Source organism: Stegastes partitus, unplaced genomic scaffold (genome assembly GCF_000690725.1).
Source record: "Stegastes partitus isolate 25-593 unplaced genomic scaffold, Stegastes_partitus-1.0.2 Scaffold622, whole genome shotgun sequence".
Lineage (NCBI taxonomy): Eukaryota > Metazoa > Chordata > Actinopteri > Pomacentridae > Stegastes > Stegastes partitus.
In genome coordinates, this window is record NW_007578353.1 from 62,513 (window position 1) to 81,525 (window position 19,013).

General features: G+C 39.8%; 1 protein-coding gene across 1 annotated transcript in view; it reads right to left on the minus strand.

Moving 5' to 3' along the window:
- Positions 1-19,013, minus strand: part of LOC103363007 (calcium-dependent secretion activator 2-like) — a gene marked incomplete at its 3' end in the record, with an annotated part of 161,414 nt that overhangs the window by 61,489 nt on the left and 80,912 nt on the right. Inside the window, exon 3 of the mRNA XM_008289577.1 lies at positions 1,423-1,755. Coding sequence (XP_008287799.1) covers positions 1,423-1,755 — 333 coding nt within the window. The remainder of the gene's footprint in view (positions 1-1,422; positions 1,756-19,013) is intronic.

A 19,013-nucleotide genomic window follows, 5' to 3' on the forward strand; every position in this document is an offset into this window, starting at 1 on the left:
CTAAGCAGAAATTTCTGACAGCGTAGCGGGGGGTGTTAGCAAAGGTGACGGTTTGCACACGTTTTATTAGAAAATATGTCAAATTTTCTAAACACACAGCTTGAAAGGCCACATCGCGAGCCAAGACACGCCGTGTTTTATTATGGAAATATCGTGGTGAGAACCCTGATGTGACGTATGTGGTGCAGCTGTGGCTGCAGTGAAAGGAGACTTGTTGAACTGTTTTAACTGAGTGTCTTACTTTAGTGATGCATTCATTCTGGCTACATGAGATACCTGTCTGCGGTGCAACATCCTGCTATGCTGCCTTTCTGTATAATACTGATGGTTTCTATAGCCGTGGCGTTATAATGACGATGTTAAGAGGTGGTTTGATTCAGGTAGGATGCCACTGAAGGCCTCGGAGTAAAATGCACAGCCTGCCACTGATATACACACACATATATATATGGACCATCCAGCATTATAAAGTGCTTTAATGTGCACTCAGCTCTCGACGTTTTACCATTTTGAACAGGAATGAGGAAATTCAAACTGAATTCCCCCTTTTATACCCAAATTTGAGCCGGGTCACTGGGCTTCTCTGAGAGGTCAGAGATGAATCAAGCATAACATTCAAAATTTTTTCTTTTTTTTTCTGTTCAGGAATACAAGTAAATAACCAGAATTTGTCATCTTAATCAATACATAATCTTCTAGCTGCGAGGCGACGGTGCTAACCACCGAGCCACCTTGTAGCCCTTTTGTAAAACAGTAAATTTGAAAATTCATGGATAACAATAATAATTTTAGCATTAAAAATATAATTTCGGTTAAAGAGCTTCTACATGTTGGTGTACTAACCATTACAGACGCATAAAAAATGATTTTGGTAATTACCAGTGCTGTTAATTTAGGACACCTGTGGCATAATCCTTACGTTGGGTGGTGGTCTAATAAATTTGTTAAGCACTCTATTCTGAACTGTATGCAACACGTTGGACCAGCAACAAAACACAGAGATTGAATAGATGACTAATACACCACAGAAACATAGAAAGTGCTTGTAACGCCACCTCTACTTGAAATAGTCTTCCAAACTAGTCCAGAGTTGTTAAAAAGCGCTTAGATTTGTTTGTCCATAACCGTCTCAAAAACCTAAACTTAAGGTGTCAACTCTTAATGAAAGAAATAAAAATAGCAACAGTAGAAGCAAAATCAGCCCATCTGAAATGAAATAAATGTTTAGATTGTAGAGAAAGGTCGGGAGTTTCCCATTCCTTTTAAAACAAACTATCTCCACAGCAGCATCTGGTAGATACAGAAAACACTACAGCTGAAGGCACTGCAGCATTTGCTTACCGAATTTATCAAGGAGCTTGTTCAGCAAAGTAAGTTTGTGTATCCACGTGTTTTTGTACCTGTTGATCTCTAGTAGCTCACCTGACAGCCATTGTACAACAGCTGGTGCTCAAACTTGCGGATGCTGAGAATTTGCTGGAACATGTCGTACAGCTGCTCCTTACTGAGGATGAGTTCTGACACGGCACTCAGGTGCGCTCGCTGTGGCTGACGTCGCATGTCCTCGTCCCCCCTGTAGATGGCGTCATATTTGGCGATCCAGGAGCTCAGCACGGTCTCTTTGCTCAGACCATCGATCTCAGGGAGGCTGCGGACGCGTCGCTCGATGTTCTTCTTGAAAACCTCGCGGAAGTCATTGGCAGAGCATCCACCGCTCTGAACCATCCGGGAAACACGCTCGCTCTTTAAAAAGCCCTGCAAAGCAAAGAAAGAATAAGCACTTACAACACTGGTTGAATAACTGACATAAATCATACGGCTACATACATCTCATACATGAGTGTCAACATTTTCATGTCCATAAAAGACAAGAGACCAAAGACAAACCAAAGCTTAACAAATGTACTACAAAAAGGGTTCTAAACTCTTCCTGAACCACAGGGTAGCTGCTAAATAGATAATTCACCAAAACATCCAGAGACTACACAGGACACTCACATGGTGATTCACAGGGTCTCATGTGAACTCTCTGTTTCATTCACATTTTTGGCAGTAGCTCTTAGTTTCAAAGAGACCGTCACTTACTCTGACGAATAATGACATGGTTCAGACTGAAGCAGCAGCAGCAGTTCAGTGTGACATTAACAAGTCTCTCAGTTGGCTGCTTCACCTCTTCATGTTGGTCTCACTGAAACTCTGAACAGCAGAGCATCACTGAGGAAATGATTCATCTAATTGAGGTCGAGAGAGCTCAGAGAGCAGCAGCTGAAGGCAGTTTGAGAAGACAAATGTGTGCAAACATTAAGTTCAGCAAACATTCTACACATTTAGCTTCTTTGCTCCAAAGATTTCTTTTGAATGAAAAATACTTTATTTATCCCAGAAGGGAAATTCAATATCAATATCAATTTGTTTTCCTGATGGATTCAATCAGTTCAAATTCTACATTATTTTGCAGAGGAAGTTTTTTCTAAATTTCAAAATCTAGTCACATAAAATAAAAAAAGTACACAACATCAGTGGCAATAACTTCCACTTCTTCAGGAATCACTGAATTGTCCCCAACTGATAAACAACTTTTGAGGACTTATCCATTGTAATCACAGTGCTGGCCTCCCTGCATATAATTGTTCTATCAAAACAATCCCCCATTGCTATTTTGCAGAGGTGCAGTCACCGCATCCTGGGCTCAGCACCTCTCAAGATGATTGTGATTGGCTTTAAGAAATACTAACAACCCTGAACATCAGACCATTGTCGAGCACTGACACAGCGCTGTGGTGATACAGCAGCACATGTCAAGATCTGGGATTCACGCCATGCTCAGTGCACAGATGATTCTCACGACAAAGAGGTGCAAAGACCTGAGTGACAACACAATACACCAGATGACAGGGTCGGAGAATTTTTCAAAAAACATCAAGGCTTGTCAAGTGTTGCTTGTCATCAGTATGAGCACCTACAAACAGAGACACACACAGTGCTGATGTCTTCTACTTCTGTATATTTCTTACATTTAGATGTTCCAGATCATCCAATTTAACGTTCATATTTATTTCATATTAGACAGCTGTAGTCCACAAAACATTCTTAAATGATGATTTATTGAAAAAAAAAAGAAAATCCTCTTTCACACTTGGCAGCACCAACTGCAGTCAAATGTTTGTTCCTGCTTGTATTCAGCCTTTTTATTGCCATAGAGAAATTCTGGTCCACTCTCGTCAGCAGAATAGTTTTAGTTCGGCCACATTAGACGATTTTCGAGCGTGACCTGCCCGTTTAAGGTCTTGCCACAGCATCTCAACGGGATTCAAGTCTGGACTTTAACTCGGCCACTCCAAACCCTTTTTTTTGCCATTTAGAGAAAGACTTGCTTGTGTGCTTTGGGTCTTTGTCATGTTGCATGACCCATTTGCGCTTGAGCTTTAGGTCATGAACTGATGTGTGGATATTCTCCAGGAGGAGGCAAAGCAGCTCCAAACCATTCCACTAACGCCACCATGTTTCACTGTTGGTATCATGTTCTTCTTGTGGAAGCTTTATTTAGCTTTATTTTGGATGTAATGTGCAGTCCAAAAATTTCAACCTTTGACATATCAGTTGACAGGATGTGTTCCCAAAGGTCTTGGGACTCAGCCAGATATTTTTGGAAATGCCAGACAAGCTTTTATGTTCTTTTTGGTCAGGAGTGGTTTGGGCACTGTGACTCTCCCATGGATGCCATTTTCACCCAGTGCCTTCCTTATTGTGGAATCATGTACATTGACCTTAACTGAGGCAAATGAGGTCTGCAGTTCTTTTGATGTTCGTCTGAGTTCTTTTGTAAACACCTGGATGAGATGTTGATGCCTTCTTGGAGAAGTCGGCCACTCCTGAGAAGGTTTACTACTGTTCCATGTTTTCTTCTTCTGTGGATACTGACTCTCACTGGTTCTCTGGAATCCCAGAGCCTTAGAAATGGCTTTTTAACTATTTCCAAGCTGACAAATGTCAAGGACTTTGTTTTGCATCTGTTCTTGAATCTCTTTAGAATATGGCATTGTGTGCTGTTTTTAGAGAGCCTTTAGCCTACTTCACAATGCCAGACAGGTTCTATGTAAGTAATGTTTAGATTCAACAAGCCTGGAAGTAATCATATGTGGGTGTGGCTGGTGAAATTAAACCCAACTCCCAAATGAAGTTGGTAGAAATGTAGCTAGTGGGGCAATTACTATTTCACATAGGACAAGGAAAGCATCATTTAAAAACAGCATTTTGTGTTTCCTTGGGTTACATGTGTATATGTATGTACGCTGGCTCGGTCATGTACGCCGCATGGGCGACGGCAAAATACCTAAAGATCTACTGTACGGCAAGTTGTCAGAAGGCTCTAGACCTCGAGGTCGCCCAAGGCTCCGCTTTAAAGACGCTTGCAAGCGTGACATGAAAACATCAGGGATCAGCATCAAGTCCTGGGAGACCACTGCTGAGTCAAGAGATTCCTGGAAAGCTGCTGTTGTGAGTGGTACGAAACAAGTCGAGATGTCACCCATCTCACGCAAAAGAGGGAAACGCAAGTCTTCCTAACAAGATCAAGAAGCCTCCGTACACATCTGTTCTTCATGCCAAAAAGACTGCCACTCCTACATCGGCTTGTTTAGCCACGCCAAGAAGTGTGCGAGTGACTGGACATGGTGCATCCCATCGTCTCATGAGACAGAAGGAGGCTGTCGCCGCAGCCGCTTGTAGAGTCAGTGGGGTCCAAAAGTCTGACACCACATTGCACTATTTTTAGGTCAACAGACTGACCTTCAAACTGAAGCCAATTAGTGGCAGTGAGCATGTCAACGCCTTTGCACAAAGGCCAGATTTCCTTAGGGCTGTATCCTTCCATTGAAGCACCGTTCAAATAACACTTAGGGAGATTTGATCGACTCAGGGGATTCTTCAGCCACCATTGTTCACCTATTAGAAATATGGCTGTGCTTAATGCTTCCAGCACAACATCTGTCACTGAAGCCCTTTTTATTCATGGGACATGGAACATTTCTGGCTTCATCAATCCATTAAAGAGGCGACGTTCTAATCATTCAGACATCAATGTTCCTCACAGCTTCATACGTAGGATCCTGGCTCAGACTGAGCTGCTTCATGTTCTCTTCAGAATCATTTTATATATCCCACTGTTTTTAACTCTCTTTCTTTGGAGATGCACATATGTATTATATTGTTGTCTGAAAATAACTAACTAACTAACTAATTAAATAAATAAATCAGAGAGAATAGTTTTAAACAGCTGGAGGCAGCAAACTTCAGACCTTGTTAACATTTTGTGGCGACTTGGATTACATTCAATATTAGTGAATATCATTAGTTTAAGCTGTTAGTGTCTGTTTTCACCACAGTAAAATTCACATTTCATTTTGTAGTACAATAGATTTGAAATTGTAGAGCAACATAAGCAAAATAAGTATATTTTGATTTTGGCAAGCAAGCTGTAATAATCACTGTAATGGCTTTCTTGTTTGTTTGTTTTGAACAAATGCTGTTGCTGAATTGTGGAAAAGGGCTTCCTGAACTCACTTTAAACAACTGAAAGTACAATTGCTTGTGTGTATCTGTCTGTTTTTTGTAACGGTGCAGTTCAGACTTGTGCTGTGTTGAAAGTAAAACAGAAATGGTACAAGGTCAGAACTAGTAAGAATGCCAGTGCGACTTTTTCTGAAACGTGACCAGGGTGCATAAAGCAATCATGTTCATTTGTCATCAGATAAACTGGGTGCATGTCTGAAAGGGGCCTAAGTAGCACTGTGATAGTGGGAAACATGGCATCAGAAGTAAATGAAAGTGTCAGAAGTCAGATTGTCATTCTGAGAAAAGAGGAGCTTTCTCAATGTCAGTTCATGGTGAGATTGAAGCTTTGAAAAAGGGAAGTGCACGGCGCTCTAAAACACTTTGTGGAAAGTGGATCAGTTGTATCCAAGGAAGATCAGACGGACCAAAAGTGAGCATACCGTCAGAAGATCAACACATCCACATTTGTTTACTGAGAGATAGAAAAGCAACTTTTGCCCACCTTAAATCTCTGTCTATCAAAGTACAGGTTCAAACATTTTGAGGAACTGAAAGTAGTTTTGGAGCCAATCATGGTTTAGTATGTAACTTAACGCAAACCTGTAGTGCATAAAATGTTCACTGACAAAAAATTATGAGACGTGTCAAACAAAACAGATTTTCCAGTCATTGATTAAACCCCTAAAAACTCATCTGTATATTTGAGGTACATATTTAGAAATGTTTCCTTGATAACAACCCTGTCCTGCCCTTTAAATGGCGTAAATGTAACTGTACACTGGTGATTCCCCTTTCCATTCACTGCTATTCAAGCACACGAGCTCACCTATAGCTCTGCTCAAACACTGTAAAACTGCTCGACACTACACAATGTTAAGTTCTAAAACTGGAGTAATCGATATGTTGGAACCGGAAACCAATTCTGCAGATAAACAATGACGCAGAAAGTCCCACCCTGCAGGTTGACAGGGTTCGTTCCTGGGGTTTGTTATGTATGAAACCCTGGAAGTTGGAGGATTTGAGACTGTTATCAGTACATTGCAGTTGGAAAAAGGAAATATTTTGCTCATAATGCATGTTTTACCCCATAAAAACCATCATCGACAAGTTAACAAGATAAAAAAAAATTGACTTTCACCAGAGGGATTATTTAAGAAGGAAAGAAGAAGGAAAAAAAAAAAGATTACTCCAAACACAGTGTTTTCATATATATTAGTAAAGCAGCTTAGTGGAAAAAACAGAAACAAAGCACATTGGTCAACAGCCACACAGGCTATAATTGCTTTAAAAAAAGAAGGATGCTAGAGAGGTTAAAGGTTGTCCTGTCGCTCACAACACAACAACACATCCTGAGCAAATCATGTGAGCAGCGTCAGTGTGTTCTGAGGGTTTGGTGTCGCTGCCTCATGAGAGCCATAAACCTGTGGAGCGTGAACCAACAGCAGATGGACAGAAATTATCGTGCAACTGCAAGAGTAACGATGCAGAACAAAAATCACTTGAAACTAAAGAGTCTCAACAAGGACATAAAAAGAAGGAAGAACGTTGAAAATGAATGTGTTGTTGTCAAAGAAATTAGCAGCTGGATTTGAAATCAGCATGTGGGAGGGGCCTGAGAGACGCCACAGAGAAGGTCCTCTTTATGGTGATAAATGGAAATGGGCAAACGTTAAGTGCATGAAGTGGGGGTGACAGATGCAGCTGCCACCAGAGGAGCCCGCTAACAGCAGCTAATCTGCCTCTCTGCATCACTCAACACAAACGGCTCTGAACTGCAGAGAACAAAAAGACATTAAACAGCTCCTGCTGAAGAAGGCCACGCTGGAAGGCCAAAAACTATAAAGCTGACTGTTTGAAATTATGACACCTGAAACAAGGAGACAGATGCTGGAGTTTATGGCTAGATTAAGCAATAATTGTATAATGAGGCTCAGGTTTATTTAGCTGCCCAGGTGGGGCATGCAGGAGGAAGATTTGCTCAACATGAATGTCATGTTTTGCTATCTATTCAGCTCTACATTTAATAAGCTGAAAGCCATTGCAACTCATAGAATAAATGCAGGGCTAGAAATACTGACACGTGAATATAGTGCAGTTTGATTTAGAGTGAGCTGTTCAGTCAGATGGTTTTTAGATTGAACATTGCAGTCAAAGCCCTGTAAAAGAAAAAACAAAGTCACACTCTCCACTTGAGATGTGGCAATACAATGGTTTGACTAGTTACCTTGGTGAAACATTACAAAAACATAACTGGGAATGTGCATTGTACTGGCACCCCGACACAGCACGAGCACTTTTACAAAGATCACCATGAAAATTCCCTACTCACCCCAAAAATGTCAATTTCATAAAACTTTAAATTGAAAGAAATGATTTAACTTATTTGAAAATGGAAACACAAGTGGTTGTATCCAAAATGATTAAAATCATCAGTGAAACTAGGTGAAATCTGTCAGTCTCAGCTTTCAGCCATGGTAATTGGTAATTATTTAATAATTGTGACTTGGCTGAAGGCCGACTAATGGAGAAGCCAGTGGCTCAATAAGCAGCACAGATTGTTTTTCAATGTCAGCCTGATTACTGTTTTCAATTCATCTAATTGGTTTCTGTCTGAGCTGGAATTGTCTGTGGATGCACACAGCTCTATTTTATCATGAGAAATGTTATTATGTCCTGTTGAGTGGAAATGTGTTGAACTTGTAGCATCACCATGCACTTCCCTGAGGCCTGCCATTATCAATATGCTCTCTGTCAGTGTATAAGAGCCCTGAGCTACCCAACAATGAGTTAGTCTGTCTCTCAATGCTGTCTGACATCACTGTCTGTCGCTCTTATCAGTGAAGATATAGAATCTATAAAAACAGTTTGCAACAATTAATGTTATTTTTTACATCTTATTTCTTTATTTTTAATGGTGCAAGAATTTAACAAAATCTTGAGACCCTGTCATGTAGGCAGAGAGATCAATCCACATTTGGTCCTCTATTGAGCATTTGGTGCATCAGTATGCCATATGTGGGATTGAGTCAAAATGTACCAACGAGTGTTGAGTGTTATATTTGTGATAGTTTTTGACATCAAAAAAATAAAAAATAAAAATGCAGCACTTTGGCACAGAGGAACAAGATATCAAGCTGTGAATACACACAAAACACCTCTGCCTCACTGATGCTCTTGAGGACCAAAAAAAAAACTGCATCAGTGCCCTAATGGGCAGCCTTTCAGAAAAGGTAAATGTGAGAGAGCCCTGTACAGTACCCACGCAAACAAGAAACTTGTTGAAGTGCCTATAAATGAAGCCAATGTAATGCAGTGCCATGTGAGTTGTATCATTTTGGGTACCAAGAAGTCTAGCATAATGGACTGTAGAATAAAGACAAAAACATTTCAAATGAGGAAAAAAAAAAAAACACAATTTGTGCCTGGTAGGCTACCCCATGGTGACATGATGAGTGCATCTGCAATAAAGAAAACACATGGTGAAGAGCCATATAGGGGGCAGCGGATGGGAGAAAAAAACAATACATTGCTCTTACAGTGTTGAAGATACTGGGTCCTATAAGATTCACCAGTGGTGGAGTAAACTGGTCACTACGTAGGCTGCCATTCGGAAAATAAAGCATACCTGATAGTACTTTGTATGTGTTGTAGCTGAAATTCAGTCAGCTCAAAGCTATTGCATAATAATAAGCTGAATACATAGTAGCTATGCATGCAGCCATGTCTGTACTAAACATTTAGTACATATTGGAGATGCACCTTGAGGTGTAGTAAATGCTTAAAGAAGTCATTCGGGTGTTCTTTTCTCAAAATACTTTAACAACCCTTCAGTTATGGCTGCCGAGTGCAGATAAGAAACAGAAAGCTGAAAACAATATGAAGGGATCTACAGAATGCAGCAAAAGGCAAAAGCTGCATTGCCATTGAAGTCATTGAGGCTCTTTTGCTGTTTTTGCCATATCCAGCCTGCCAGTAGACTGCACATGATATTTGCTGACATGAAAAAATGGAGAGGTTATCACTGGAGTCATTACTTTAAAAAGGGGGTGGGTTGATGCTCTGTATGTCTAAATGTCACTCCCTCCTTGGCAGCGCTGAGCCTCCCGTCAGCCGGCTGGAGGTTCTGACCCCCCATTTCGACACCCACCGAGACCGGATCAATGACTCCTCCACCCGGCACTGTACACTATGCTAACAATCACCCAATCCTCCGTCAGTGTTATATTTATACATTTTATATACTGTTAACATTTTTTTTTTTTTTGCTCAGGCCTGTGGAGGTGGAAGTGTGGGCGCAGGGAGTTAAAAATGTTGACTCATATTTATTCAAAACTATGCAAATACATACATATATTGTTTTTGAACACAAATAATGTTTATGTGGGTATGCATGTATTATTAATGCATGTTAATATAGTGAGCTGTAAATGCATAATGCCTGCATTTGATATGTGATTCTATTACATTCATACATTTCTTACATTTTGAAGTATTATGTCTGGGCAGCGAGTATGCAGTTTTCAGTCCGCTTTATGTTTTATATTCTCATATATATATATATATATAAATAAAAGGCCCTTTCAAAAAGGATTTATTTCTCCAAGGGTGGAAGGGTGACTTTTAATATCTCTGCCCTCATCAGTGAATTCAAATTAGTGTGGAGCGTATGAGAGTAATTTTTCGTCCCTCTCCCCAGTAATAATTGCAACTAAGAATGCTCCTACTTCTCAGAGTATCTAGAGCTCCTCCTATACTTCTGATCCTGTTCAAAGTCACATCTTTGTATGTTGAAGTGATTCTTAGCTTGAAGATCCCTCTCTCCTTCCCTGCATTTGTGAAATGTGTCAAGTTTTGCTTTTGCATGAAAATGAAGTTTTTTGCTGATCTGATGGAAACATGCACCAACAACACTAACATACAGTACAAGCCAACTGTTAAGGAATCTCCACCCTGTAAGCTCATGAATGGGCTTTTGTAATGTCAGCTACAGGTAGGGGATGCTGTTCTATTCTGAACCCCTGTTTTTAGTCTGCATTTGCTTACACTGAGTCAAATTGGTGCCACTAAAAGCATCCAAAATTAGCTACTAGAAGTAATGTACATGGATGTACAGATTGTATGACTGGATGTACTGTCAGTGGATTACTGTCATATTGAAGAAAATGAAAAACACCTTATGACTGTCAGGCCAGTTCTGAAGTGTTTTTTTCCTATGATTTCTTAGTGGATTCAAGGACATTCATGCTCATTTGCTTTTTTTTTTTTAATTATTATTTGTCCTGATAGAAGTCCATGTCTCTCATAAACAACTGTCTGTATCTTTGCAAAGGATTCTGGTCAGGTTCCAACTGAACCATCAGCCTGTGTAGCCCTCTGAACTTGTATAACTGACAGAGTGAGTCTGACTGCATCCCTCCCTCTGCTGCTCTCTGGATTCTATAGGATCTCCTCCATTTTGTCTGGCAACACAAATGTCAGCCATTATTACTAATGAATCGATCAGCAGGAGACTTCCTCCCTCCCTGCTGCTCGAATTAATTGAGGCTTTAAAATTTCACTAAATTATTTACACAGCAGCAGAGCACCGGGCTGTGAGTCCGGAGATTAAAGCACAGGCGGACAGTTTTTGCAGCTTTCTGAGTGTCACTACAGCTGCTTAAGAGAATGTAGAAGACCATCAGACAGACTGAAACTCAGGCTCCGACTGCAACAGCAACAAGTTTGAAACAGAGCCACATCGGCCAACCACCATTACTGTACTTTCAACTGTACTTTTGAAGATAATAACAAACGTCCATCCATCCATCATCTATACACCGCTTAATCCTCACTAGGGTCGCAGGGAGCTGGAGTCTATCCCAGCTGACTTAGAGTGAAGGCAGGGGACAGTGAGGAGTTCCTTGTCAGATTCTTAAAGATTGTAGGGATAAAACATACTTTAAAGAGCTCTAAAAAAGACAACAACTGCTCAACAGAGCTGCAAATGAATACGTTTTTCATTGTCAAACAATCTGTCGATTATTGTCTTAATTGATCGATTATTTGCTTGATCATAAAGTTGTGGATGTGCGTTGTTAAATCTCTTGTTTTGTTCACGATCCAAATACGTACAGTTTACAGTCAGATGTTAAAGAAGCTGCAATCAGATAATTTAGAAATAATACAGTTTGATTAACCGATTATCAAAATTATTTAATTTTATCAACTGATCGATTCATTGTTGTAGCTGTACAATGAAAGGCTGACCCACACCTTACACTCAAAACAAAGAGAATGCAAAACTAAAGTCTGAATGGACACAGTGTGATGTCTCACCCAGGTACATGTCCAGAGCACAATAAGGACATTTTTGACACTGGTGTCTGATTCTGTCAATGCCGGTATGCTCCAATGTTAAATCAATCCAGCTTTCTGCACAGGTCGTATATTATACGTAAAAGCATCTCCATTCATGTCCTTACACTTCAAGTCTAGTTTCTTCTATCACATGAACATAATTACAGTGAACGCAGGATGGGCTTGGACCATAACCAAAACACAGGTGACTGACAGTCGATACTGCACCTGAATGCATGAATGGAACATTACATGACTTCCAAACTGATAGAACAGGTGGTCTTTCACTACAGAACCCAAGTTACTGTTTCCTGATACTGAGCTTCTTAACTCAAGTTGTATTAAAAGTCCTCATTTAGCCTGAATGTTGAATTATTCAGTGCAAGAAATGAAGAGAAGATATTCCTTGAAAATAAAGAAGGGGCCTTTAATAGCGTTGAGAAAAATGCCTCCATATGAAATCTCAGAAGGCAACGGATCAGCAAGTTCTTCTCTTTCTGAAAATCATCCTTTATCAACACAGCTAGGTGATGTCCTGATTGCTAGGTTGATGCATACATTTCATCCTATGTGCAGTCATGATGGGAATTACACTGTCAGAGCATTACTCAAGCTTTCTTGTAAGTGCTCCAGCATCACCTACATGGAGCTGTGGATCATCACTGCTCTTATGTTCCCTTCATGCATAAAACATGTGGCTTCTCAGTATAAAAACATCCCCATCACCTGCTTCACCTCAGATTGTCAGAGAGCCTGAACACTTCATGTATCAGCATAAAAAAGCCGCTAGCACAGTGGACTACAGAATACAGGACTGGATATAGAACAAGGACATAGTGACCATGGCGTACCCCATTGGTTTGGGGACTGCTGTTTTGAAGATCAGAACAGACCAAGGGGAAAGCCATGTTGTTTTTTCAAAGACTTCTATATTATCAGCCTTCCTTTTGCAACCAGAGGAGTCACCCCCTACTGGCTGTTTAAAAGAATACAGAGCTAAATGTAGGTTGATTTCACGTTCTAGATCTGGAGAACTTGTTCATCATTTATATACAGTCCATGGGTTGTTTAAGTGGTATGCAGTCATATACGGGCATAGAAACCAGAAACAAGCCCACAAGAATGTTGTTGTTGTCATTTTAATGTTCCTGTTTTCCTTTTTAAGTTTATTCTGCATCATACAATACATGGGGTTTTAAAAATAACATTTTTATATATTTGTACGTGGGCTGCAGGGTGGCTCGGTGGTTAGCACCATCACCTCGCAGCAAGAAGGTCGCCGGTTTGCGTCCCGGTGAAGACATCCGGGATCTTTCTGGGTGGAGTTTGCATGTTCTCCCCATGCAGCGTGGGTTCTCTCCGGGTTCTCCGGCTTCCTCCCACAAGTCCAAAACTATGTTGAGGTTAATTGATGATTCTAAATTGTCTGTGAAAGTGAGTGTGCTTGGTTGTCTGTCTCTAAGTGCAGCCCTGTGATAGACTGGTGACCTGTCCAGGGTGTCCCCCGCGACCCTAGTGAGGATTAAGAGGTGTATAGATAATGGATGGATAGATGGATAGCTGTACGTATAGTAAATGTAATTACTACATTCACTCAGCAGTAGTGAAGTGTTGCTCAACTGATTTTTGCTTGTTGTAGTGAACAATAACAAAATACATTTTAGTTGAGTTTTTGTCACCAGCATTTTAGTGCCATATTGGCTATTTTCTGTTTCTTTTTCTTTTTTTTAGTCTTTTAAGCAGTTCCAGGCTGTATCTTTGTATTCAGTACACACTTTTGTTGTAGGTGTTATTTTCCTGTTTTGCGAGGACAGTCCAAAAGGCTCAGTGTCCATGTCCCCTGCGCTCTACAGTGATACAACAAATGGATTCTCTCTGGTAAACCTAGTTCAAGTTATCATTTTCAAATTCTGGCTGTTAACCAGAACCACTCTATCTCTGTCTCTCTGTCCTGTTTAACGGGCATTACCATCATCACTCCAGCTACCAGTCCTCTCCACTGAAGACCAGCAGCTGATACAAAGACGATTCACTCTCTCGTTCACTAAAATGCTGTTTGTTGTGTGGATTAACATGAAGGACGCTGTTACATTCATATTCTTTCTCTGGATATTTAGAGGACAATTTAGATGCAGAGCCAATGTTAATCCTGGAACTGACCCATTCTTTCTGGTACTGACATGAAAGATATCAGACTTGAATGAACCTCAACATCCACTCCATCTCCTGAGTTACATTATGTTACATTAGCTTAAATTTGGGCTGCTGCCTGCATGTTGTCGTCAGTTTGAGCTATTTTAATGCCTCTCATCTAATTGGTAATCATGGTAATTTGTAGATAACTGGAGTTTAGTTTATTGGTCTATTTCTTTCAAGTAGTGATTATGTTAAATAACATCGTAATTGGTAGTACAACAGCAGACACGCAGCTAAGTCTCCTTCTAAACAAAAGATATTTTAGGCAGCAGAGGATTTTTTTTTTTGTTTTATAATCAGCAATGCTTTCACAGATACTGAAGGGTACCGAAAAACACACAAAAAATTTTCTCTATTTCATCAACCTTTATCCACTTTGAACATTATTGTTTAGTCTTTATTCATTGACAACTATACAATTTTTCATGATAGTTCTGGCTTTGAAGCATTACTTTTTATTTAGTTTGTCTCATTTCCATCATGGGGAATAGAACAAATATCTGTGATTGATTTTAACACCCGCGTCTTCTCATTGTACTTACCCTAACCCTCCCACAATATTTAACGTCATAGAAATATAAATGAAAGACATTGCTATTCCAAAACTGATACGTTAAAGTCTCTGGAAGAAAGAAAAGCCATTACTGACACTCAGTCCTGACACTGTGATAAAGAGATCAAATAAAGACAATGTGACTGACTATGGGTTCTAATGATTATGTCATGTCGCTCAGACGATTGAACAATTCAACTTTCTTCATCCTTATAGCTGTGACACACAGGGAACATTACTTTTGACTAAAACAGATGAACTGCACAAATCAAAACAAAAGACAAGTGAATGTTTTTGCACAGCTGAGATTTATCTTCTGAATCAGATTCAGAGTCTAATGAACGGAGGAGAGAAACTTAACAGGAGAGCACGCACTGATCCAGACCTTGTAAAGCTGTTTGTAAGACTCACATCTAAAGGTGGGAATTCCTTTCGGTTTGATCTGACATATAGAAACCTCGACTCAAACCTCCCACAGCAGTAGATTTATTGAGGCCATGTGTCATTTGTCAAGTTCGTAACATATCATCTGCCCACTGAACTGATCTGACAGGGTTTATTCTAAAAACCAATTACTTTATGTTCAATAAAAACCTGATGATGTTCAGATTGAAGGAACAAGCGTGGGCTACTTCACTGCCTGAAGCGAAACCGTAGAATCTTTTTAGCACCACTTTCATTTCTCCTTTCACATTACAAAATGTCACGGATGAACCGTGGAGTAAGAGGAGTTATGAAAGTCATCAGTCTGTGAGGGGAACTGAAAAAAGCACAGAGGACGAGTTTTAGAGCCATGACTAACAACTGTTGCTGCAGGATTTGGTTGAGTTTCAACGAGAAACGTTCTGATTGATCCTCCTGTTTTGTGTCTGCGCAGACAGGTGACGCAGTAAATCAGAGCGCAGCAAAACGCTGCTATGACTGAGTGCAGTGATAGAATATATGACTCCATACCAAGTTTAACTTACAGAACCAGGACAAGAAAGGTGAAGTGGAAACAAGGACTAAGGAATGAACAGAGTAGGGATTGCCTGACTTGGTTATTTCAGGGCTGAAGTCGATTTATTGGTAAGCAAGGAGACTAATAATATTGTACCATTACACATGAAATGTTCTATATGTGATAGCAGGGAACCTGTCATTCACAAATTTCTCACTGGTAAGGATTACTATAGCTGAACATGTACAGTAGCAATAGAAGTAGAAGTAAGAGCATCATGTGATGCTACAACGCTCTCCTCTGTATATAGATTTAAATTTATCTATTTGTCTCTTCTTCTCCTGCAGGAAGCTTTTGTTCTCGGTTTTCTATATCTTTAGCTGTCTTTCACTTTAATGCCCATTAAGACCCTTATCCTAAAGAATTATCCATATTGGTTTTCAGACATTCTTTAGTGTTAGTTACAACTTCAGCAACATCTGGAACCTTACATCACACAGCTCTGCTAACTCGTAGGTATTTGTAGTTGAAAAATGTACGCATTCGAGTCGAGGCTTCCCCATTGGCTGTCTTTTCACACATGACTTTTGCTACACTTCTATTGTAAGACAATCTGAAACTGAAGAGTATCTGAAAATCAGGGTTTCTCTTCTGAGCTCAGGCTTACAGTACCTCAGTCGTTATGCTGCCTGCAAGCCATGAGTTCTACAATTGTACAATTTAATTTAGCAGATGCTTTTATCTAAAGTGACGTACATCTGAGAGCAGATACAACACAGCCAAGGATCTGGTCAGGAGAAAACAATCTAGATAAATGCCATAGAACAAGTTCAAGTGTGACAGGGCTAAAGGAAATTGTAGAATTGTAGAATTGCAAGTCATCAGGCAGCAGACTCTTTGAGCGTACGCAACACTGTGAGGCAGGGTGCAGACAACGATGGAATCCTGACCGCACACACTGAGTGCAAGATAATGTTTTTTGCAGTTTGAAAAATTAGTGAGACAATCGCTGAGCCTTCTAAAAATACAATATTACAGGTATATGTGAACAAGTTAGATCTGCTGAGTTTATGGGTCACTGAGCAAACTCTTTCATGATGGCTTGCAGACGGCGTAACTACTGAGGTACAGAGCAGCAGAGAGGTAGCAGCCACAATGGACAATCCTGTGAGCCTGAGCTCAGGACACCCTGATTTTCAGATACTCTTATTTTTATTTTCATTTTACTTCATATTTAATTAGCTGTACTGCTATCACATCAATGCTGTACTACACTACCGCTAATGTACAATAGTTCTTCATCACCTAAAGTCAAAGCTTCCCCAAGAGACAAAAATTAAATAAATAGTACCCAAAACTCCTCACTTGCTGAACATCTGCTTGATCATGATTAAGCCCCTAGTCTCCACTCAGTTACTGCAGTGTAGCAAGCAGACAGGCATGAGACCAAAGATTACTGTACAACAAGTCAAAGAAAGCGTAACATCTGATTGACTCAAAAGCAGTTAAAAGCAAGTGATTTTACTTATATGGGCTGTTTTCCATGAGCAGAGTTTTATATGAGCAATGCATTTTAAACGTCCATATTGCAGTCAATCGTGTTCATTTAATCGTGGGAAGTCCAAGTCATCATTGTGATTAATATTCCACCAATTGTGGAGCCCTGCGATATACATTGCCTCCATTTTGGCAACTAAAGTGTTTCTCTCCTGGTCGTCCTCATTTTGTTGTGAGCATGTGGAGCCTTCATGTCAACAAACTCTGTGTCTTTTAAATACATTTTTCAATGACAGACTTTTCTTGTAGATTAGTCAAGGAAAATGAGAACTATCTTTTCTGTAATTGACAAATCACATATTGTGTCACTTTTTTAGCTATACTAGAAAGCTGGCTCTGGAGAAGGTGCTGTTAATTAGTCCATCAACCAGTGAAACATCAAAACAAGTACTGAATGGATTAAGATGATATTGTAATCATGTACTGACTTTCACAGCTTTTACTCATCCTGTAAAATACATTAACAATGAATACATGCTAAGTGGGGTATTACTCTGAAGGGAGTGGAGGTGCTGATCCAGTCAGTAAATATTTTATAAAGGTTGTGGGTGGTGGTGAAACAGCTCCTGAACGATTTTAGAAAACAACAACTAAAGAAGTTCTAAGGCTAGATTTAGTCATTATTGGGGGATTTTCACCGACAAACTTTACTGAACCAAACGAAGAAGCTACCAGGCAGCAGATATCTGGCATTTTAGTGGCATAAGTTACAATGTGATAGATGTCAGTATTGGGATATTTAAAAAAACATTGCAAGAAATGTCTTTGTTTCATCACTAAATCCAACATCGATTCAAAGAAAATTGTTGCTGATCTGCACCAGATCACAGAAAGAGAGGAGAAATCTGTGGAAGCGTGTGAATCCACAAAAACCAGCTAGTCTGGACTGAGAGAGGACAAACCATCGATCAGCAACAGGGTGGATTTGCAATAACAAGTCTGATCCATGAAAGCTCCAACTTACTGGAGTGGCTGGCGGCTCAAAGGTTCTGCTAAAAATACACAGGGTGGTCATTATGTTGTAGCTTAGTGGGTGGAAAGACGTTCACAGACAGTCTGTGAGAATTAACAACCACCCATTAGTTAAACAGTTTGACACATCAGTATATGAAGACTCTGTCTTCTATTAAACATCGCAGAAACAAATGAGTCAACAGCAAAAGTAATAACACTAAGCACAGATAAATAAAATGCCAAGCATGATTTGCAGCTGCTGTCTGATTTAGATTAAATTTCTGCTTTTCATCATTAGTGTCGCCACTGGACAAACAACAGAAAAGGAAATTAAAAACAAAAAAAATAGAAATAGGTTGAAACTTTAGATTTGGATGTGCTTATTCATCTGCAAAGAAACATCTGTCTAACAGTTTTAAAAAAAGCAGAAACTAATGAATCCTGAGAAAAGACAAGAAAGCAAAGACGAAAAAAGAAAGATTTGTCAAAGCTTGTCCTGAATCACCTGTAGATGACAAACTGTTATTGCTGCTCACAAGGATGTGCATCACGTGAGCAGAACAGATGACATCATCGTCCTAACACATCTGAATTCTCCAACAATGTCGCGCACAATGAACTTCTCAACAAAAACTCATCTCTTTTCAAAATCAAAGTCAAATCAGTTGCACCTTTGAACTAGATCCCACAACAGTGTAGAAAAAATATTTTCCATTCTAGCCACAAGATCAAGCTGGAGCAATAACAAACTAATGGGGAAAGGTCAAAACCTATCTTCTGAATGACAAATCACATAATGAGCGGTGTAGATATGTAGAGAAAGCAGAACATTTGTCTGGAAAGAAACTGGACAGTTGGCACTGACTGAAGTGTTTCCTTTGATGTATAACACAAAAAGAGTGTCTTGTAAAACGTTTAAAAAGC